This window comes from Metopolophium dirhodum, chromosome 4 (genome assembly GCF_019925205.1).
Source record: "Metopolophium dirhodum isolate CAU chromosome 4, ASM1992520v1, whole genome shotgun sequence".
Classification (NCBI taxonomy): Eukaryota; Metazoa; Arthropoda; class Insecta; order Hemiptera; family Aphididae; genus Metopolophium; species Metopolophium dirhodum.
In genome coordinates this window covers 14109829-14136273 of record NC_083563.1, presented here as the reverse complement: position 1 = coordinate 14136273, position 26445 = coordinate 14109829, and the positions used below count along the sequence as shown (strand labels likewise).

Here is a 26445-nt window from a genome sequence, read left to right as displayed (position 1 = left end):
TTATAGCACAGTTCTAGCACACGCCTATATATAGCTATTTTTATATACCATCAAAAGTCATAAATACTATACCTACCAATGCATTTTAAAGGTAAATTAATTTCATAATAATTGTGAAAGACGGCGATAACTGGGAAGTTCGTTTTTTAGAAATAAATGAATATAAGTCACTTAGCACTTTTCACGCCGCGATACACGCAACAGATAGATGTCATCGTAATTTTAACGCGCCCAACACCCGGAAACCGTTGATGCCAATTTTTATTAAATAAAAAAATGAAACTGATATCCGTCAATCATACTAATTTGCAACGAAACGGATAATTGGATACCGTTAAACCATTAAATTGACGTGCCGCACTACGGCCATATGAATTTCCGAAAGTTTTTCCGATGGTAGTCTACGCACGCGTGGTTAGTTTTCCGTCCCTGTTTGCATGTACCTAAGTTTAATACTATGCGGCTTAACTGATATAATAACTATACAAATTTTATTATAACAATATATCATTACCAGTTTACCACTTTGTTGCATCGTACGAACTGATAATGTTATTGATTTTCTTCACGTATTTTCTACACATGTATTTTTATGATATTATACACATTAATCTAAAACATTATTATTATGCACGGGTCACGCTCGCAAGATATAAATAAATTATTCGTTAGAGTGGTTTATTGAATTTTTCATCGCACCGGTAAAATGTGTATACCCACTATAAATTATAAGTTGTATAAGATATACATTATACATTATACATTTTATATTTATTTACCGAGTAATCCATATTTAAATGGCTACTCTCCAATACTTCTCTAATTAAACTATTGTATTTTTGAAAACGAAATTTATATACATTTTGAAGTATATTTTATAAGAATGTGGTGTACACTTAGTTACTTTCAACCACTGTAGATTATAATCTACAGTGCTTTAAACTGTATACATCGTATCCTAAAATACAAAAATTTACTAATAGACTTAATTAGTGTAGTCATTTAAATGGATCACCCTGTAAACGTTGTTTGTTGTTTTATACATGTGTTTAGTATTTGATTGTTTTTTTCGATATTAAATCATAATTTTTTATTCCGTTGATATTGAACGTCATATTTGTATATGATATACCTATACTATACGATTTTCAATCGAAATTTTCTGAATTTGCTGTTACGTATAACATGCATTTTACATGTATACCTACTAATTAACTACTAATCGTTGTCGACAATGTTTTCGATAAGCATATATTATAATATAGTAAGTGATCCGTACATTTATTTTCCATTAGACGAGGGTTCTTTTCATACACGATATTGTACTTCATAATATAGGAGAGACACTAGCACAGTAACACCAATTAAATTTTTTTATAAAAATAGCACACATTTCCAAAACTAAAATTTGTGGAAAATGATTTAGACTATTTGATTTAAGGTTTGAAATCATTATTTTTCATTGAGTGAATTGACTTAGTGCACGATTGATTTTGCTATTTATTATTACCTAGTTATAACGATTTAGCTTGTTATATTAGTTGCTTTTTTTTAATTTAGTCGTTATTGTTTTAGATAATTAGTTGATTACTTTCAATTGTTAAATGTTAGTATAATATAAACTATTGCGGTTAATAGTGCTGTGTGAAAAAATATCGTAACGTAATATGTATGACGATTATAATACCAATAATCTTTTACAGTAATATTATTTATCAGTAAATGTTGATGAATAATTTCTATTGTAATTTCATTTATTTGCGGGCAATTTATTTTAATATGCGATTTACGTGTAGACGGATTTTATATTGCAGCTCAAATTGTAATTTATTTTTAAAACTCTTATTCAATACCCATTTTTTCTATAGGTAATGCCCACAAACTAAGATTATTTTTGTAGCTTGTTCTACGACATAATTCTGCGAATGTGTCGACGGAATTAATATAAATTTGAATTACGATATTTTCTCATAAATTAAGCAAATTTTTTAACCGTGATATGACAATACATAGTATATAATATTTATACATGAATCGAATACGCGTTTGTTTATTCCGTGTGCTTTTATTCGGCGTTTACGTTTGGATCCGTAGTTTCATCATTCTACCCGAACAATTGTCGCCGTCGGATCACGTACGGAAAAATAAAACCGATCACAAAACGTAAACGCTGCAAAAACACATTTTCTACCCCTTGAAAAAAAAATTACACGAAAAACTTTAGAGGTAGAAAACTATTGATATGGAGGGGCTGGAAATGTTCACTTAAAATATAATGACTATTGCAGGGGTCTTCAACCCACGGCTTGGTTTGTCTTTGTTTGAGGCCCACGAACACATTTTGTGCATAGCATGTATTTTTTTAATACATTTTTAATCATTTGATACTTGTTTTTGTTACGAATTCGGCCCACGAAATTTTTAATAATATAATAGGTTATCCACTGCCTAAAATGGTTGAAGACCCTGGATTATTGATTGAATGTCATACTTTTTTCAAAGTCCTAAAGTTTTCCACCATATTGTGTTTTCCCGTGGAATTCGAAGTGAATGAGTTCAAAAGTTTTCGATGTAAGATTTAAATGGACTCTTTAATGTGTTTATTTCATGCTTATTATGACATAATATAGTATAATATATTGAAAAATATGAGGTGCTACAGTTGAAAATAACTGAACCCAAAATACCTATCTATTATAAAATTCATCAGACAGTACTCGTTGAAAACATACGGTGTAAATCAACTGTTTTTTTTTTTAGAAATTACATTACCTATTTCGTTAAGGATATCACGTATAACCGTACTGATATCTCTACACACTAGCTCCGCGGAATAAACAAACAATGTTCGGCCACCATGACCAGTGAGAAACACTGATACACCAACAAATAAAACGGCATTATTATAATATTATAAATAATCATAACTGTTACACGCGTATAATATTGTTCATCGTGAATCCAGGACGATGACGGCCATATGTTTCGTGTGCAACCTGCCGATTCTCAGCCACCAGGTGGGACTGGTGTGGCAGGGCGGCAACGGTTGGGACGACATACTGCGCGAGCAGATGGAGGAGACTACGATCAAACAGAGGTTGGGCGGTCGCCGGGACTCGGCCGCGCAGATCACCACCGAGTCGCCGCCGACGGAGACCGCGGAGACGTCGCCGCCGGTCAGCCGGCGCCGGAGGCGCAGCTCGCTCGCCCAGCTCACCGACATATTGCGCGAGTGGAGCGGCACCGGCATGGGTGGAGGTGGCGTTGGAGGTGGAGGTGGAGGTGGGGCGGGTGGCGGCGGAGGTGGAGGCGTCGGCGGAGGTGGCGGTGGCGGAGGTAAGTCGGGTGGCCGGCCAAAGGGCATCACCAGGCGCGAGACGCTGGCCGACATCGCCAAGACACTGCCGTTCGGTCGGTCCAACACGATCACGTCGTCCCGGAAGCGGCGCGAGTCGTCCGTCGACTCAGGTATCAAGTCGTCGTCCAGCAAGGGCGGGCGCCGGGACTCCAAGACCGACTTCCGGGCTGACATTGCCAAACTGCTCAACACCCGCCGCGACTCCATCATAACGCCCAGTAGCGTTTCGCAGCAGCCCAGGCGCAGAGGATCCGGAGAGTAATTATTATATTCATTTATATTATTATTATTGCGAACCTACGTCGTTATTGTTGTAATTAGTTATACGACTGTAATATGATACATTAATCAGTGTAGGTTAGGTACTTCGAGGATTGTTTTTTCCCTAATTATCGATCCTGTGAGCATCCGTCCTGCGATCAGATCTCCAAAACCACGGGCTTCATCTTGTTAAGCTTTTTATTTTTTCACAGATATACCATGTAATAATATGATCATAGAAAAACACATTTTTGGATAGGACAGTATTTATGTTTATTTAAATTAAAAAAAAAATTGTTTAAGTTGTTATAATTGTAAATTGTATAGAATACGGTACTGACCGAAAAGGTTAGGTCGTAGGTAAGTAGGTTTCGGCTCTAAACGAAAGATACAGTTTTTCCGAAAATGGAGATGCTCAAAACCACAATGGTCATCCGCTGCTCTTATTCCGAATCAGTTTTCTGCCAAAGTATTCGGAGAATTCAGGTTTTATTTTGCTTCCACCTTAAGTGTGTCTGCGAGTACATTCTATCTACATACATATATTTTACCGGAGCATAACATCATGGTATACAGTATAATCTAACACGTCATCTCCACTAAATCGTATATACTTTCGTTTCAAATGTATTCCATTTATTACGGATGTATACACTAAGTAATTTCCATAAACTGATAAATTCAGATTTATTTTTGAAAATTATAATTTTTATTAAAACATTTATAATTTATTTAGAATCGTTAAAGTATGTAACCTATTTTGAAAAGTTGATATGTCAGAAAAAAAAGTAGTAAACTTAATACGTATACGATATGGACGTAAATATGTGGTGAATATAATAAATATGTATAGGTACATATTATAATAAAACAAATAATTAATGATTATTATATTCAAACACAGATAATGTGTATTTTGTAATATCTAATCATACGTTTTAATTGCTGAGATAAGAATAATACAAGCTGATATAGTGATATCATAACTGAGGAGAGTTTAAGTGATGGCAATTAAAAACGTATAATATATTATTATTATTATAGATATTATACACATTGAACATAATATTATGTATTTTACTGATAATATGGAAATTTCATAAATGTGCTACTGCAGGACCGATGTATACATTAATTACTGTAGTTTTCCAAAGTGTCTAAAAAGTTTAGTAACGCTCAATTTGCATTGTAGTTGCGATAACTATGTTATAATAAGCTATCATATTATGTTGATTAAAGATTAATTAAACGTGCATATTTATAATAATATTTAATTATTTTTATTGGTTATAAAATATGTAATGTTCAATTATTGTTCAGCCAACTTTCTAGACACATCACATTATATTCTATGTACCCTTGTGATCCATTTTCATTATATCTCTGAGAATGTTCTCGAATAATATACTATCACGATCCATTAATACAGCAGTCGTATTTTGACGAACAAACATTGCCTATTGTTAATTCAAAACAAAGCTTTCTGGTGAAACGGTTTTCATCAAATCTCATAAAATCCTGTGTCACCATGCACACAATTCACGCACCATATTATATAATGTATATAATATATGTATACAATCTGATAGGCTGTATTCTTACAAACTAATAACGTTTATCTTTTTCGTATACGACATTTAATTTACTTGCAAGTTTTCTTTGACGTTTTGATAAACTATGGGTAGTTAATATTACCTAAACATATTACTTATATAATATTATATTTAACACAATACAACAATATTAATTATTTATAATATTTATTTAATTTTAAAATACACTGAATTAGCTATAAAAAAATAAATATAAATGACTCTAACATTGTTTTATATGTTTAAGTGCAGTCATTTAGAGTTCACTAATTTAAAATCTTTCTCAATACTTCTTTTTTGAAACTTGACGAACCTTATAGAAACTAAGAAGCAAAATATTAATGTTATTATAAATAACCAACTTGGGTGTTCTTAGTGCATATATACTATTGCCTGAAAATTTTTCGAATCGTTTGAATTTAAGCGAAGATATTGTTTTCTGCATTTCAATAATAATAATAATATGAATTATTTTTATAACACGGCGTCCTGAATAGGCAATCTAGCTACACCAACGTCGTACATCTAGATTTTCGTATTCGATTGCACTTTCGCCGCCAGGTTGCTGACCTATAATTTACAAAATGAAATAAATTTGATCGCTTTAACATAAAAAAAAACCATATCCTTGAACCGAGACACACCGGCTTTAGTACAAATGATCACTAAAAACCCGGGTGGTCATACGGGAGCTAGTGACGCCGGACATTGCTCGACAGTAGTACAAAATAGCGATTGCGGCCGACCACCGCATCACACCCACGCCCTAATCTTAGTTATATTCACCTGTATAATAGGTCAAGATTAACCGTATCACGATACCACGGTACCTCACAATGATATTAAATTATATTTTCATACATTGATAACGTTTCAATCAATTTTCGCTAAAAGATATTTTTTACCCGGTATCATTACCATTAGAACCCGTTGCAACATTTCTGCTACAGCTCATGCAATATTATCTTGGAATGATCTCGTCCTCCGTTTTAAAGTATAATGCTATAATAATTCTATAGCCACACAAAACGTCATTGAAACGGTTTATTAATGTTATAATATCTAATGTTCTACATGGACATTTCCAATATTCTACATTACTACCATAATTTTATAAAACCTATTTTTGTCAATCACTATCATCAAAAAAAAAATAAATGTTTCAACTCAATAGCAAGTCTTAATTTATTTTGAAGTTTATAATACGTCATTATTTTTTAACTAATTCTTATTTGACTTTTATATCACGTCTGAAAACTGTAATTAAAACTTTTTTTCAATTTCAATATCATATTACGCTTTAGCCCTTTTCCGATAGAAACTCGCAAAATAAATTAAACGAAAAAGTTTTACGAATTTATTCAGTTTGCCAAAGCATAATAATTATAAATGCTCACCTACGCCTTGCACCAACTAAATTTATCGACTCTTTTTTTATTTTAAAATATTTATTTTACAGAAAACCAATTTTCTATATATGTATATTATAGAACAGATATTGATTATGGTTTTGAATAGTTTTTGTAGCTGTTATATATTATATTACCTGAAATATTCCATATCACCATCTTCGGTTATTACACCAGTAAAAAGCCCTTTTTCAATTTTGTTATTTTATCAGCATAGTCCTATTTTAACTGTGACCCCTTAATGTCATGGTGATTTCAGTTATTTTATTTGTTTACAATGCCAGCAACTAGTCTTCACAGACATATTATAATATTATCAACACTCAAGTGTGTAACCGTACTGTATTTTGCGATGAATCCGTCCTGTGCTGTTTATAATACTATAAATTATAAGCTCCTTAAAATTTTATGACCAGACAATAATAATTATTTTGCCAGTATTCTGATTTCCTATTATTCTTGTCTCGCAAACTCGGCTTATTGTTTATTTCCTTTCATACGATAATAATACACTGAAAGTTCTCTTTCGTTTTATCATTATTTAATATTATCTACTTGTATTAAATAATATTGATATCTATTTCATGTCAAGTTTTTTTCTTCTAATTTTTTTCCCCATTGTAGATTTTTTATTGTTCTTATACAATATAAAAGCTACGTCAATCGATTTTTTTACGTTTTAATTACTTTTACTTACAATTTTACGATCTTTTAAAATAGAGTTTCGTCTGCACTGGTTACGCCTTTGTTGAATATGTCCAACAATTTCTTCAAAAATCATTCAGATCCCATCAACAATGTCGGAAATATTACTTATTCTAATGGAAAATTACGTGTAACTTATTCTCCAATGGCATAATTTTTTTTTATTGTTGTATCAATATTTTTCAAGTCGAAAAACTAGACGGATTCCATTTTAATTTATTAATTTCTGTATTCAAATAAAGTCATTCTGGTATTTTATTCTCAGACAAATATCCTGAACTTTAAAGTTATTATAAAACAGTTTTACACAACTAAAGAAAATACCTAGCTTTCAACTGGAATATAATATGTTAGTTGGTTTATTTCACTAAGGCAGTCTTACTAACATTTTAAAAAGCATAGTCAAATACATTTAAATATCACATAGGTAGTATTCATTAATTTTAAGTTGGTTAATTGCACTAAACGTATTATCCAAATGTTGATGCTATGCAATTATCAATACAAATTGCTTATCCCCAAAGACCATTGATTATGAAAGTAAACTTAAACTTAATTTTATATTTCAACTTTTACTTTTCATACGTCTTCAAATTATTCCAAGTTTTAAATTCATTTAGCCATCAACTATGTTAAATTATTTCGCCCAAGGCTCTGTGATCGAAAATTCGTATAGTAGTATTTAAATTTCAGATAATATTTTCTCTACTCGTATAAAATATCCATGGTTTGATTTAAAGTAAGCTTTAATGTTCATTCGTCGAAAAAAGTTCATGCACCAAAGCGATGGATGAATCTGAATGGGAATTAATTATTTCGTCAACGTGAAAAAATACTATATTCTAACCATAACAGAACCCATTTTTATTTCGAGGAACTCTTACATTCATAAATACGTTAGTGAATGAATTAATTGGCATTACTGTATTTCATATTCCTTTTCAAATTTCCATTTGTCGACTTCTTATTTATAAATGTCAAACTGCTAATAATAATATACATAATAATAAGGACACAATTACTTGTTTTTATTTTTTTGGAAATGTATTGCCTTCATAATATTATTTTCAAAACGCATAAAAAAAGAAGATGTACTGTATACTAAGAATAAATAATTAGATTACTACCTATAGTATTATAATATAAATTATAAATATAATAAAATAATACAATTTAATATTATGAATGAGTAATAGATGAATAGTAAAATTAAATTTTACTACAGACACTGACATTTTTTCTTTGTCTTAAAGTATTATAATACAATATAATAGTTATCATAAAATATTGTTAAAACAAGAAGCCTAAACTTTGAATAAGCCTATAGGCTATAATCTTATTTGGCCACTAATTTAGGACATTTAATCGGCTGGGACATTACCTTTTTCATGATATTGCAGATTATCCTAATGATATTATCCTACTGTTTGTTTTTGTCCGTTTTTATGCTGTTTGTGTGACATTTTTTCAAGTTTTCTTAAAAAAAAAGAAAAATATTCACTAACAGTAAATTAATTTCAATAATAACTACGTACTTCAGTTGTAAATGAAGACTGAAGAGACCCAGTTTTAGCCTAACTGTATAATATTTTGTGCACCGGAAATTAAATTCGAGTATCTTATTACACAGTACAAACGAATTTTAACATAGCGTTTTAAAGTAATTTCAATATACTTGACACCTGGTCTAATCACAGAAATCTATTAGGTTTGATAAACAATATTATCAATTTTAGAATTTCATCAAGTTACGGTTTTCGTCATATCGTGATATTTATTTATGTAATCATTCTAAGATTTCGGTATTGACTTTTTAAAAATCTTTCATAAAATTTGGTAAAATTTATAAAGTTTTGGTAAAATGAATGTAGTTGGTCGGCTATAATACCGATTATTTTTCATCAAAACCATAAAAACCAGTAGAATTTTCCGTGCCGATTTCGATTTTTCGGACCGTAATTGGTTCACGTGACGTAAGTTTTTTAATTTCTAACCCGACTCGCTTTTTATTACGTTTTTAGCGTCGGCCATTCAGACGGCGATTGCGGACGCCGCGGATCCAAGGATGACGGCCGTGCGTTCCGACAGCACCACACGTGCCACAAGCGGAGGGACTCGCAGGCAATCGTCGTGCCGGGACAGTCCACGTCCTCCAACGGGTCGACGGGTGGCTACGGTGGCGGCGACGGTCCCGTAAAGACGGTGGACGACCAAACCATGACGCCGCCGACGATGGTCATCAGCAGCGTGACGCCACCTCCCACTTCGCCACGCGCCCCACTGTCGCCCACGCAGCACCAACACGTGCCGTCGTCGTCCATATCGTCCGGCACCACGTCCACCTCCAATGCCGCTAACGCCGCCTCAATCACCTCCGCTACCAACACGTCCGTGGTGCCCACGCAGCACAGCGTGTCATGCGGTTACACGCCGCCGGTGTCAGTGCCCAGCTCGCCGGTATCTGCGGTGCCGCCGACGCAGTTGTGTGCCAGCAACGTGACGCACGCACCGCCCGTGTCCCGGAGAGACTCCACCACGCAAGTGAGTGTCCAACCCACCTCTCCTGAGACGACCCCTGCCCGTTACTATTGAATTAAAAATATTAAGATAATTTAACTTCCTAAAATCATATTATTATAACGTATTATAACTAACGGTGCACTAACGATTTTTTTTTCGTACCAAAATAGGTGTATTCCTCGAGGGCACGCCGGAATTCCAAATCTCACGTGTCACCCGAACGAAGGCATAGCAAGGACGGCATATCAGTGGGGAATAAGTTGCCCAGACTTCAGCGGCAATCAACGGCTATCGACGAGACTTGCATGCCGTCGAGCCTGCAGTGTGGCCGGCGGAGTTCGCAACCAACGCTGTCCGCGGATCAGGACTACACGGACCGGAAGACTAGGCGTGACTCACTGTCGCCTGACTCTGCGCACTACGCCCGGCGCAGAGACTCCAGAGTCAGCGTGAGTACAACGTGTCATGAATTCTTTTTTTCGAGACGTATACATGACCTTTAAAAGGCCATCGGATGTTAACGATATGTGACCGTTTCACAGTACCTTATGCCTTTTGATTCATTTTTGCGTCTTTTCCAGACAAAATCGAACCTCTTTTTCTATTTTAATCGACGACCGCGTATGGCAAACTCTGTTTAACCATTATTACTTCATCCTTATAAAAAAAAAGTAATAATAACTTCACCTTAGTTTTCCTCTCCGCCACTAAAATTAGGGGAAACAGTTAATTTGAGGATACGTGGGTAACGCTTTATTCTTGCCCTAACTCAACTCTATCGCATCTTTTCTAGGTAATTTGTGTAACCTAACATAAAATAGTTTGTATTTTAAACGTCTCAATCACTCCCAAACAATGTTTATCGGATCGAAACGTATTGTATGGCATATGTCTGTGCATCGGGGCTATTACACTGAATGTCCGTATACTTGACACTTGTGCATAATATAATATATTGTATCTGTGAATTTAAAATAAAACGTTTTACATATGTGTGCGTTTACAGGGTGGTCTGTCACCGGACCGGCAGGGCAGGGACGTATCTCCTGGCAGACAGAGACGCCGTAGGAACTACAGACGCCAGAGCACCACGATGGGCGGTTACAACGTACGCAGCTGCCAGTCTTCCAGGTCACCTGATTCATCGTCCTCGTGCTCGTCCCGAGAACCCTCGCCGGCGGGCAGGGCAGTGGCACCTGCGACTTCTCAGCGAACTCCGATCATCCGGAGACAGTCCACTACCGAAGAGATATTGATTGCCAGGGGCTTCCGGAGACAAGTGCGTGTTTCCGGTCACTGTGGACTTACGTTACTCTGATAATACATCATATATTTTCATTGTACCGTTGTTGATTTTTTCCATGGACTGAGATTTTTATAATGGGCTGGTATCGCAATACGTGGATAGTAGAAATAATGAAATTCACTAACACCTCTTTCTTACATTCACTTACATCCTCCAATATTTTTTGTCTTCCTTTTCGAATCACATATAAGTGAAATATCAAAGCACCTGATGGTGACTGGATTACATATTATAAATCAAAGACACGCATTAATGTTATAAAATGTTCAAAAGTGGTGCAATTATTTTTGTATACATTTGTCAATTGTTCATTCATATCTTTCGAACTGTGTGGAATATTACATAATTATTGTATACCGGCATACCGCTATAAATTATATTGTTAAACATTGTTTAATAATAGTTTCTCGTTATAAAAATATAAAATAGCGTTTTAATCATTAAACCTAATTGAATATTTAAAAAAAATAAAATATCCATTCCCCTCACCAGTCTACCAACGCTTGTTTTCTATTACACATCGTTTAAGATCCACTGATAAAATGTTGAATCAGTCCATTGCAATGTCCTAATCCGTGATTACGTATGTATTGACCATCTGGCGCGTTTGATTTTTTTTGATCTCTACCACAAATTTGTTATTAAATAACTGCTTATCGATCGGTTTGTTAGGCCTCGTCCGCCGTACTTACTGATAGTCATTATGGTTTAATTAATTTTTATTTTCAACATTGCTTTTTATACTTTATTCAATATGGCAATCCACGTCCATTGTGAAAATTGCTGTTAGTTACACATTATGGTATTCGATTTCGCTCAATAAAATATGCCCTGATTGGATAACAAAAAAACGTAAAACAAACTGAGTCTTACAAAATGTTTTTATTTTGTTTGCTTTCGGATAATGTATTTTGTGGATTTTAAATCATTTTATTAGTTTATTTAGAATATTTCCACTAAAGAAACCATATTATATTTCATATATCCAAATAATTGAACCAATTAAATAAATAAAATACTGTGGTCAAATCCACTGCCAACGATAAGTGCATTATTCCCAAACAACGTTTACTTCAATATGGACATTTTCGGAAAACTGACAAACCACAGTCTCTCAAACCATATATAACCCAAGCATATAATCCTGAACTTTTTACTCAAATCAGTTAATTAATTATAAATATTACTGCTTACAAAAATCTAGAACCTATATTTTAGTATTATCACTCTCGACATAGTTCATAGGTACTAAAAACAAAGAAAAACCGTTGTTCGTGTATCTTTATATTTTTTTACTTTTTCGATATGGTGATAAAAAAATATCCTTGAAACTATTTATTACTAACAAATCGCGCGGGTTTGGGGTCAGAACGAACCAATACAAATTTTAATATTTAAACAACAACTAAATTTAATGAAGTTTTATTACAATCGGTTTTTTTTGTGTTTAGTCCACTACTGAAGAAATGATACGGTGTAGGAATTTCCGACGACTGTCGTCTCAGTCAGATGAATGCTACCGTACGAGAGGCCGAAGAGATTCAAGTACGCAAATCATAGATGGTACTCTGGCTACCATGGCCGTGGAGACAAGCAGCACTTTGTTCGATTCCAGCACGCAAACAGGTAAGATTTTTCAATCGTTTCATCGTGTAGTATTTAATATAATTTCAAGTCGTGTTAGCTCAAACGAGCACAACGGATTTCATTCAAACAGGGGTTACACCTATAACCTAGGACGTACTTAGCCGTAAAAATAAATATACTGTGCACGTGTATTATATACATATAACCAGCTACAGAAGAACTTTTTTTTATAAAGCTGAAAAATACGCTTTAGTGCTATATAATACATTCCCGGGTTATTATAATTAATATAATCAACACATTTTAAACGAGTTTACTCTGTATTTAGGTCAACGAGAACTTAAAAAGCAAAATATAATTTTCCCCGAATAATAATATAACATGGTGAAAAAATATATAGAGATTATTTTTTTTTTTAAACTTAATCACGTCGACTATATATGGTCATTAGCTATTGTAGGGGATTATTAACCGTGGTTGGTAAGGTATTGTTACGGTTGTTACGGTAGGTCAGCAAACACGTGTATGTGTTGCAAGGTTCTTACGACTACGAACCCGGGCGGTCACCCATCCGGGAACTAGTATAAGTTAGGACGTTACTTACTCTCAGTCACATACTCGCATTGAGCGACTGGTAGCAGCCAACGCGCCAAGCCAATCCACATATAAAGATTATTATATATTTTTTATAAAACAGCTATAAACAATTTTTCTATTGAAATCATTCCTAAACGAGTATCTAATTAAAATTATAAAAACTGTTCAAAATGCATTACTAATAATTAATAACTTATCGATAAAAATATTTTGAATACTTATTTTTTTATTACTTATTTGTTATTTGTATACTTTGTGTAACTCCAAATTCACATTTAATAACTATTTTATTATTTTAATAAGATTCAACATAATTCGCTACTTTTTTTCATTCTTAAATAATTACCTTTCTATCATACATAATTCAATGAAATTAAGTTAACATCGGACTAGCAGTCATAAAAATTAAATTAAGACTAACGACCTTTTAAAATATGAATAAATTCGAATTTTTTTTATCGCTAAAGTTACTAGTGGAATATTCGTTTTTCACACATATTTTTGTAGTTGACTTTAATCTATATTCATAAACTCTAAAAGTAAAAATACAAACATAAATGAGAAAAAACATACTTTCCGTTAATTGTCAAGTGACTTATAATTGTGATTTTATTGAGTTATTTTGAACAATTAACTATTGCTACGTTTTTATTATTAGACCTAAAAAGTTTAAATGTAAAAAGTCGATTTACATGCGTAATATGAACATATTAATATATTATATTATTTAAGTTGTAATTAAGTTCATTTTCAAATAAAAATATATTTTTCTCCAGCTAATGATGGCTCTTAAATCAATCAGAATTCACAGCAGAGAGTACGCGTGTTTGGATATTCTTAAGTAGTACATTTAAACATTATTTCTTAAATAATATATTCCCTAAATTCTACAAAAAGTTTCAAAGTTTTGAAAATTAATTTTATCAAATAAGTTTAACATTATAAATTATGCTAACGTGTTTATGGTTGAACATATGCATATTTTATATATAATGTATGTATTAATATTTTAGAGCGTATTATTCTTCAAAATAATATGTATGTATATACTGTACATATATACTGTTATAGATACGTCATATCCGTTTCAGTTTTCCATACTTTTAAACTTGGTAGGTATCTACTTAATCAATACTCGCATTATACTAATGCTGTGAAAACAAAAACAAAATGATGGATACCTATACTAGTCCATTATTTCGACTGACACTAATGAGTTGAAGCATACTTGTTACATTATTTACATACCTTTACAATTATTTCAATAGTTATCTAGTTTATAATAAAATTCTAGTAACTTGGATTTTGGGTTGTTTTATTTGAAATTTGGCTGGTAGTTTTTTGCCGTAGATGAACAAATTATTTATTTCACATACAAATATTATATTATAATAGTATTCTAACTTAATATTACAATAGATTCATACTACCTCCATAAAGAAGTTACATAATTATATTTCCGGTGTAACATGACATATTGTAATTGTAGTTTATTTTAATAAATAATAACAAACATTTAAGCATTGAATGATTTTGAATTTAAAATTTTGAATTTAAGCTCTGATGATAGACCTATCAATATTCACCATTATTTATAGACGAGTACACATGCAGTCAAACTTGTATAAGAGCAATACATAGATAACTAGTTGAGGAAAAGTTGTGAGGAGTGCAGTACGACATGTTTCAAACAGAATGGTAACTAAAAAGTGGTTAGGGTTTTCTAAGACGACAAACGTGTAAAATTAATAATGATTATATGAGTAGCATTAGGAGGTATCTATATTAAATAAAACGATTAGATCGAGTTCCTTATTGAACATTCGGACGGTATATGTGCGTTTCAAACATATATTACTTAACGTATATCAAATTCCGTTTGATGATCTGTTCGTTTTCTACCAAAATCATTTCAGGTCCGTGAAGTTAGTGGGAGCATGAAAAGCACTAATTTTCGCTGTACTATTTATGTTTAGTACTCAGTTAGGGCTTTCGGGGTGTACAAAATTTAAAATTAGTGCTCTCTCCACACCAGAGTTATCGCTACCATCGCCGTTTTTCAAACATTTTTCCTGATTCCATCGTGACTTAAACTGTAATTATATCATGTCATAATATGTTGTATAATAATATGATGTTTCGATATAGTAAGTATACCAATGGCGTTGACGAAATATACTGCAGCAGTAAAATAATTATAGTTTTACTTTTGACCTATACATAATGTACGAATCCGTACTATTTATTATAAGCTTCAAGTACCTCGTGGTTATTCGTTTGTCCGGATCGTGTCCAGTCAAAAAAAATATAGAAGTAATAGTTATAAATTCATCACTTATCGTGAGATGAGGAATGACGAGCGCCGAAACCGACCCTCCCCCACCCCCTCTCCGTCTATCCTTGAATCTGCTCATACCTTATAGGTATACACTCTATATATTATTATGTATGTACTGCGTATGTATATAGAATATAGATAATATATAATAGCCATCCTTCGTCGTCACGGGTTTACGATGGCTCGTGGACTTTTACGACCTAATGACAATAAAAACCACCTTCCCGAGCCGTATAATATATATACCAGCCATCTCGCGTTTTTAATCCGTTTAAGTGGATCGAAAAATCGCGACAATCGGTTTGGAAACCGTAAAACGGCTACGACCGCCGCCGTTTTTATAAATTATTAAATAGTGTAATATTATTATACGTTCGAATGATTAAAACCACTCGACACCGTCACCGCTGCAACCCACGGGTGAAAGAAGTCGTTTACTATACGTGTGAATACATTTTTTTTCGCTGAAAATGTTTTTTCTATCGTTGATAAAAATTAGTATACATTAAATCAACTCTTAAATATGGTATATTTTTAACGGGTATTCGAATGATATATTTGTATGATAATATAATATATGACATAATCTCGCCCGTTCTCCAACAAATTTCTTGTAACAGTCGTTGTACCAACTATTATGCTGCAATTCTAACCCTCAAAAAAATAGCCTTTTTCCGGGAGAGCGGTTTAAAAATTCAATAACTACATGTTTCGTTAACATTATAAAATTAAACAAGAGTAACCTGTATGAATAAGTTTTTGAGTGTATATGTTATAATACTAATATAATACGTTATATTATACGGTTCAATACGTTTTAACTGTTGCTAATATTTCGTAAGTATGCTTGTTTAACTTTTGCATTGGAATTTAATTATACTCTGACAAACTAAATTCATTGTTTTCGTTTCATTCTTGAACTGTTAAAATATTGTTTTGAAAAAAGTAGAATATTTACGTCTTATGAATAGTCATCTAAATATTTGTAGCCTGGGCACCTATATAATATTATCATAACATCATAAAATGCGTGTAAACGTGTTCGAGTTCTTCATAATATACCTACATAATATGTGTGGGTGTGTGTAAGGAAATCTAAATTCAGGAGAATTACTCGGGAGATCGACTTTTAATCCGTCCACGGGGTCAGCTAGTATACTGCAGGCAGTGTGTAAACAACTCAGGGACGGGCAAACCCATTTTCACGGCGCTGCGTGAATGGATTAAATCACACTCTTGCGAAGGTATTTATGCAAGTGTGTGTGTGTGTGTGTGTGTGTGTGTGTGGTGTGTGTGTGTCCGATACAATGTTATTGTAACACATCGGCAAAATGGCTGCGACGCAATAAATATCAGACAACCGGCGGTCGATTGTCGTATCCGCGAGCGAGATCAAATGCGTCGGTGAAACTTTGTTCATACCACCGACTCACGTTGTACGCTACCTACCCATGTCGCCGTTACAGACGGTATCTGCGTTGTTGATAATATATCTTTAGGTAGGTAGGTAGGTAGGTAGGTAGGTTATTATTGCATAGCTATATAGATAACGGCGTATAATCTAATATTATATTATATAAATCTGCAAAAGTAGAAGTACCCGAAGAACCGTTAAAAGTTTATGAAACAATATTATTGTACAGGGTGGTTCATCAGGCATGACCCACGGATTCAATACCTATAATATAGGTATCGTATTTATTCAGAATCTGATTTATTATTATTTTTTAATTGGTATTGCGATTTCTATTTCATCGATTCCTGTGATTTATTTATCGAGGTTAACCAAAGACAACGTAATAGTATCAATCGATTTGATTTATTCAATTTATTGTTTATGTAGGTAGATCAATATAATACATAATATTGTGTTAAAACGTATTTTCTCTTGGAATCTATCTGCATCACATTACGGTGATACAATTATTCGTTTTCGCTCAGACTTTTGTAAGTTTAGAAGATTTCTTGGACGAGCCGTGTGTTGTCAGTAATATCCGTGCTATCTTGTCTCTCTTTTCGGTTTTAATATTATTTTGTGTTTTATAATGTTCTAGGCGAACGTTTTTTCTCTATATTTTATGGTAAGTTTTGAAAATTTCACTTTAAAATCGCACGTTGTCGCATCTTTGCGAACGTACGCGCAATAAAAAAAACCACACATGAGCCACTACGGTCGTCGGCTTATGTTAAAACGAGTAAGTGATTTGCAATCGTTTACGTGCATCCGTTTTCCGTGAGTTTTCAGAAAGGGCCGAGCTGTTTATAATTAAGGGTTTTTTTTTTTTAATTTCCTTTCGAGTACCCAAGGGATATTATTTCGGACAAACGACCGCAGTGGCGTGTGTCACGTATATCGGAATCGCGTGGTTTTTTTCACTGCTGAAGGGTTGGTGCGGTAGTCGCGTCCGGCCATCCGACAGACTGCAGCGGCGGTTTCGACCATACCGTTACCGTCCGAATATTATACTATATATATTATATTGAATTAAATTTTATTAAATTTAATTATTGATAACGTCGATGAAATCGGACGGACGTGTCTGCATCATTCGCGAATTGGCATCGTGATATCATATTTTTTTGAATATCGGCCTCCCATTATAATCCAGTTAGGTACTCTGCGCATAATATACTAACCGTGTTCATCGTATTGCCGCGAAGACAGCGTCAACTTTGAAATCAAACCAGCTAACTTTGAACGTATTCCTATTTCGTTTTATAATATGATTCCGTTTTACAAATACCTAATTGTTCAACAAATACGTCTACAATCCTGATGCAGGTACGAAGTATGAATAGTAAAATATATGATATTTAGGTATAAAAATATATCATTTTCAACTTTGCCGATGATAATCTCCCCAAATATCAGACATTTTGCCATCTGGTATAAATTATAATTTATAATGATAAAGATACATCAACTTACAATTATTAAAAATAGATTAAGAAATAGTTATAAACTATAATAACTATTAACTACAACGCATTATGTTGGTACACTATATTTGAGTTCAGATAATATTTTATACTAATTATAATGGATTTACTGTTTTTTGGCTTCTTATTCCGATTAGAAGTTTAAGAGTAAATCCATTAGCTTATACTTAGAGTTATGTTAGACAGTTAAAAATAACATCAGTCAATTATACAGATAATAAATAGATAATTAAAAAAAAATTTTAATAACGGTTTTAAGGAATAGCGTACTTACGAGTTCCAAAATTTTTTATCTCATTTTACCAACATTTCAATATTTGGAGATACCCTTTTGAGGCTTAGGGAAGCAGAACTGCAGTCTATCAATTAATAATTAAAATATATTTTTAAAGAATAATAAAAACCCAATATTTAAAATGTTTAGACGACGATACAAGACAGCAAATATAAATAAAATTAATGATAAATAAATAATTTCACTATCATCAAGTATGTATAGTATATAATTGGATTCAGACGATTATTTTTACATAAACTTAAAGAAAGCAATACATTTAAAGCGTATAAAATAATATATAATCCAAAATAAATCAGGGTAAAAATTGTTTTTTAAAATAACAAGAAACATTTTTTTAATATCTAAAAATGTATAAGTTTTTAACGTAATTTACTGTAGTCAAACATAATAATATTATGTATAAATATTTATTATTTTTATTAATAACCAGACATCAGTATTATAGTCGTTTTCTATTTATAGTGAATATTCATCGCTGGATGACATGCATCGTCGATGTTATCATGAATATATTAAAATATGGATAGTATATAAAAAAATAATAATAACAATAATAGTTATTTTGTTCACACACGTAATTTGGTGATTTTGATAAATTATTTAATGAATCAAAATATTATCTGTTATAACATAATTTTATAATTATTTAAAAACATTAAAACTAAAAAGATTCAACCGTTATAATTAAACTTTTATAAAAATCCTATTATGACCTTTATAGTCATTAAATAGGTGCCTTTATTTATTTATTCCATATAATTTATTATTTTAAAAGTACCTAGATCAATAAAAGTTCAGAAGCAAGCAATTTTATTTTAATATGCAATTTTTTTTTAAAAATGTTATTAATATTTAAATATTGATTTTTATAATTTTTTTTAAACAAATACGTTGGCGCAAACAGCAAATGCTAATCGTTTTGGTACAACAATTACCTCTATTCTATTTTAAGTATTATATCAATAAAATTATGGATAATTATACATACTCCATGGAGTTTTCAGGACTAATAACCCTTTATTTCCTATACTCGGTGTACAAACATACTTATTCGTATAGCTTTTCAAATATAACATCTAAGTACGCAATTAAGTAATGTGAAATAAAATTGTGATCATTTGTTTATACTATTATATTTTTCAAACAGTTACTAATAAATACATTTTTGTAAGTTAGTAATAATCATGTTATTATTATTATTTCACTAATAATCGGACAAAATATGATATTATTGCATTATTTGTTGACAGCAGTCGGAATTTAGCTTTAAATTAATGTGACAGAAAAGGTGAAAATATGTATTAAAATTAATTTTAAATTCACTACTTTCTCGGAAGTTCATTTTTCACGGAATATATTTCTTCCCTTTTCTCGACCCCTTATATGAAATTAAAAGTACAAGCAAAAACAAACGTGATGACATCAATGGGCATTATTTATTTTTCTTTCTAATTTTAATTACTTAAAATACTTTAAATACTTCTTTCTTTATACTATTACTTCGTTGATAATCTGTTATTAGGTAACTTCAATACATATTTAATACATTTTAATATCATTCAAATAGTATGGGTTTACCATTTATCATAATTAAACATTCACATTCACGTATCGATTGAAGTATTATTCGGAGAGGCTTATATAATAAAAAAAATGTATTATGCTTTTCATGGTATTATAATTTTTATATGCGTGTCGTAATAAAATTTATGTTAGAGCGGAGTAATAACATTCATCGAAATCTCGTAATTTCGCAAATTAATTTGTAGTTAAAAACTATAAAATGTTTAATTTTTATATCTAAAAATTGGACATTAAAAATAAGGATTCTCATAATCAGTTCAAACAGTAACCAAAAAATCTAAAACAAGAATATAAACACAGATCTTTTTTATGAACATTTTAAATTTGGATAAAATTCTATATTTAAACGAAGATTAATAATTTAAACTTTTATCACAATGATATTATAAAATATACTTAATAATATAACAGGCTGACAAACCGTTTTCGTTCAAAATCGTTTTCGTTTACAATGACTTTATATCTTTAAATACAAATTTAACACATCCATTACAGAGACTCTCCAGACACCTAAGGTACAGCAGAGCGTAACTACTTGCAACAAGCTCACTTTTTTTAATATGCATATGACGGGGCTAACCTCAAATTCAATTTAAAAGTTTTTAAACCAATTTTGAATTTTAATTATAAGAAATATTTTCTGATAGCATAATTGATATCAAAATTTCAAATATATTCTGATTATTTAAAATAATATGCTTTAATAATAGTAAATGTGATCGTTTTAAACTATAATATCATACATTATACATGGTATTCGCGCTTTTATGAAATAAGATGAAGTAAACTTCGATTGAGGGATTGACAAAAATAGTTTGTACAGTAAAAAAAAGAATAAAACATGTTTCGTATAATATTATACATTTTATAATTGAAGTTTCGTGTAAAAAAGGGGAAAATCTAATCTCAAACATATAGCACATTGTATATAATGCATTATATTATTATATGTGTTTAATCATCCGTAAAACAGAATGTTTGAAAAATAATCGCTTACGAAACATGTCATTTTTCGATGATATAATAGTATTAGTGTACGTTATTTTAATAAACACGTTAATACGAAAAGATGGCATTTTACCGTATAAAATTTAAAATGCGTTCCTTGCTAGTGGCTTCACTCAAAATATAAAACACGAATTTCGCGAATCACCGCTAAATGAAAAAAAAACTGTCCTTACGTATTATTTGAATATTAGTGTTTCAATTTTACTGATAACATAACAATAAAATATAAAATACAGAATAACCTAACAAAGCTCTTGGACACCCATTCTACTAACAAAAAAAAAACTATTCGAATGAAACACCTAATAACAAAAACCTGTGCAGATTACTTTCGTCTGTCAGCTGGAACGAACAAGACAAACTTCTGGGCGCGAGATTATGAGAATGTCGTTGGACGAATACGTCTTAATATGAAAATCATCTATATCAACAATAGTTATAATAATAACAATAATGGTGGGTGCCTAATCATATTATAATGTCGTTAGTAAATTAGATGATAACATAACTACACTACAGGTATACATATACATTGTGCAGCTATAATAGCCATCCAGTGCACTGCAGTCAATCAATTAATGTCGAAATAATTTGTATTTTTTTTCCACCGTCGTATTGCCGAATGACACACGATGTCCAATGAAATAACTTACTGTCCGCGACCGGGAGGGTATTGAGAGCGTCGATGACCGGCGCCTCTGATATCTGTCGACTAAACGGGCCCCGGCTAAACCGACAATAGCATAATATTTCCGTATTTTATTGCAAATTTCACTACAGATATCATAACATTTTGACATATTATTATGAAATAAATTCCATTAAATGCGGTCCGTTAAATAATAATAAAATAAAACTGCCGAGGACGTGGCATATAAAAAAATACGAGTATGCATATTATTATATTTTATATTATTATTATTATCTTGTGTGTCTGGGATCAGCATTGATGTGTTATCGAACTATTTTATGCATAGTATACAGTCAGTGATGTATTGTTAAACAAATTCATGGGTATATAATACATATCATACTATATAGCTTAAGTTACCCTTTCACGTTAGATAGGTGATAGTAGTAAAATGCTTATGTATCATATTATAGAAATATAAAAAAAACGCTTCACTCGACATACATATTTATTTTTACCCAAGCCCTTATTAAGCTAGTATAGTGTAGTAAACTATATTATTTTCATTTAATTAAAAAAAAAATGTACATTAATTTCATGTCATAAAATATATTATAGAATCTTCTATTAATCGGCAATTTATCGACCCTAAATCTTGTTTACAAAAATAATCGTAAACACACTTAAATTTTGGCCATTTTGTTAAAAATGACACATATATGGGGCCCCCCAGTGACGACATCCACAACTCTCCGTGATACACCCAACCACCCAAGTGTCCGATGTACAAACAGACGATACCTAGGACTCTTAAAATATTTGCGGTTGGTTTATTATGTTATTGCAATACATTATTTCATTGTAACCTCTCGGAGCATTTCAAAACAACGGCGACCGACCGTGTGCACCGTGCGCAGATATGGGTACCTATTTGCAAATAACTTACCAAAAAGGGTTGGGTCCCGGAAAACAGAGTGGCGGAGGTGTATTATACAAAGGTACGTGGAAGTGTGTGTACACTGTATTATGCAAACGCTCGGCGAAGCTTGTGTGGCAAAACACAATAAGCGGATTAGACCCTGTCCGTGAGCGCGGCAATAGCAGTTGCGTGGAAGGTGCAGTGTATATTGGAGGTAAAACGTCGTTTAAGTACAATTCTCAAAAACCTTTACGAAAATGTATTTCATGTGCTAAATACATATTCGTATATAATATACACAGGGTGATTCTTTTATCAGTAAACAACCATTCTCTTGGCAATTTTTTTTTTTTTTACAATATTTCTGATCGTTGAATGCACGGCGGTTTTTTTACTATTTGTTTTCTTATTAAATTATGATAACATACGTTTTTAATTCCATGTTCTTAAGCAGAATATTTTTTCTGAGAATTTCGATGTTAATGCATTTACATTTTGGATGAGTGGAACGGTACAAGACCGCAAAATGTTCGTACACTACTACACTCAACTGAAATGTAAATACTTATAAGTTATAGGTTACATAACCCTTACTTACCTATGATTAACTAACGAATATTATTATGTGAACGTATATTATATTCGTTATTAATACATCGAATTCTTCACGAAAATAATGAATGCACATTAAAAAAATCACTCTATATACACGTATACTTGTATGTTACCAGTGCTATAATATCAAGGGATTATACATTTTTTTTTATGATCTCCAGCATAAGAGATTTTTAAATTGTAAATTTTATTTTGCATTTTTTAGCACTTTTAACTTTTAAGTACCTTGTTTTTTTAACTTTAGAGTATTTTTATAGTATTATTACAGCTTGATAATTGTTTGGTTTTTATTTGGTATTTACATACATGAAAACATGTTTTTTTTAAAGTATTTTTCATCGGTGGATTTCAAGCCTGACCCACTTTTGGAATTCTCTACTTCATTCAAATCTATTTTAATTAATTTTAACTATAAAATAAACCAAATCCTGTTAAATTGTAATGTTTATATTTTTAAATAAAGGTGTTTACTATTTATTATGTATTATGAAACATCAAATGACATAACAAACTTCTTTTTTTTTTTTAATTTTGTTAGGACATATTATAAGGTGATTCTTCTATTTAAATACATTTTAAGATATTTTATTTTTTATTTTTTTTATTTAATATACGCTCGATACCTCTCGCAGACGAACAGGTGACATAACATAATATGTACATACTATAACATAGAGGAGTTCGCAAAATACCACGAAAACCGGTAATCCAACTGTAGAAATCCAGAAACTACTCGGAAATATTTGTTCCTACGTTTATAATATTAGACTTGTACAGCACATATAGACATTATAGATCTAGAAATACCTATCGAAGGTTAACATGTTATAATTATTGCCTTTGATAAACGACAAAGAATGGTTTATAATATTAACGTAATCCGCCTGTCCCCGAAAAATCTCTGCAGTTAAAAATAATAATATTCCCTACGTTTTATCCGTGAATCGACTGGCGTTTTTTTTTCTTCCAAAGTACAAGGTCGGGTTTTCCTACCCACTCGGTAACACGAGACGTATAATACTAAAATGTAGATATCTCAACGGGAGAAAAGAGTACTTCAGTTGCACCGCAAGTCCACTCAGTCGTTGTGTTTTTTTTTATATACATATATAATATATTTAAGGCGCCATATCGAGTTACAAAAAAATTTCATCTCAAGTACCTTATAAAGCTTAAAAATATAAAAATCAGTCAAATTTTGTAGTTATAATATGATTTTTTTTTCATGAATCAATTTTGTAATAAATCAAAGAACACTAAAAAATAATTATTTAACGTTTTTTTTTTTTTTTTATATATAGAACAAAAACGATATTATGTTAATAATAATATTAGTCTAAAATTCCCACAACTCAATGATTGACAAACACATTATTTTAAAAAATCCTCATACAGAATTAATTCTCGTTGATGTTTGAACTAATCTCTATTATTAACTTAAAAACTGCGTTCGTAAAATAAATTGTACCTACCTGTTTTCAAAACTAATTGAAGAAAAATAAAATTGAGATTTTGACTATTTTAAAATGTAATTTATCAATAAGTGGTACACGACATCAAAATAAAATGTCTATAATTCTATGTAACTCACTACACATCAAGATAAGGTATACTTAGTAAATATACTTTGTTAAATGTTATCAACTGACCACTGACCGATATTTTCCAAATAAAAAAATAATTTCCTTTCTACATTTCTTAATTTCACGAGGTAGGTACCGGAATTATCTATTATTTATAATTTATAAAATTAACATAGTCCACTCAATACAACTATATACTATACACATTTATTTTAACATTAACTATTAAATATAAACTGACGAATTATGTGCATTTTACAATTATAAAATATATTTCTTTGTACTATATTAATTATGTGTTGTAAGCAGACACCATTGTTTGCATTCGGATTTTTTTAAATATATATATAGGCAGAATTTAAAATTACAGACTACCTATATTTTATTTGACCGCAGTTTATAGTAAGTTGATTTTACAATTTTTTTTATCTATTTAGTATTGAATTTCAGAAGTATTTATCAGTATAATATTCTGATTAATTCTATTGGTACAAAATTATAAGTCCAGAAAAAAGTTTACGACGTAACACTAATATGTGTTATAATTAAAATACTAAAAGTTACAATCATAATAATTTATATTATTGTTATAATATAATAGAAATTATATAATATGTGCATACGTATATTTTTAAACAAATTAATTGTCAGATTAGTTTTAGATTTTGAGCGGAGCGATGAAGGTATCGAATTTACAATGATGTGTGTTTTTTTTTATTTTTTTGTGTCTGTGTACACGATAAATAGTCGAAAAAATGTTTAAATCTAATATTTTAAAATATAATACAAGATTCCTCATAAGTTTTTTACCTTTATCAAAAAAAAATGTCTTTAAGAAAGTCAAATTAAATTTTTATGAACGTTTGAAGTTCATTTTTTTACAACATTCATGGATATTCACATGACTGCTCATGTAGCTAGTTTCTTATTTGGTTGTAACTTAAAAACAAAGATATATGTACTGTAGACACATGCAAATTTCACTGAATTTTTATATTCCCATCTTCTATACATCTTCTATACACCAAATAATTCAAATTTCAATTTTTTTAGTTTTTTTTTTCTATAAATATCAATACAATTTAATATAAAAACATTAATACAAGGCTCCCTATATATTGTTACAATAGCAGTTTAAAAATATTAAAAATACATATTAAGCACAACTTTTTTTTACAAGCATTTAAATTTTGA

The 26445-nt window shown here is 31.3% G+C and overlaps 1 protein-coding gene across 1 annotated transcript in view; it reads left to right on the top strand.

The window, feature by feature from the left end:
- The window catches only part of LOC132943217 (uncharacterized), a 284209-nt gene that overhangs the window by 135120 nt on the left and 122644 nt on the right, over nt 1–26445 (top strand). The window contains exons 4-8 of the mRNA XM_061012095.1: nt 2966–3616; nt 9347–9866; nt 10016–10294; nt 10852–11124; nt 12603–12777. Of these exons, the coding sequence (XP_060868078.1) occupies nt 2966–3616; nt 9347–9866; nt 10016–10294; nt 10852–11124; nt 12603–12777 (1898 nt within the window). The remainder of the gene's footprint in view (nt 1–2965; nt 3617–9346; nt 9867–10015; nt 10295–10851; nt 11125–12602; nt 12778–26445) is intronic.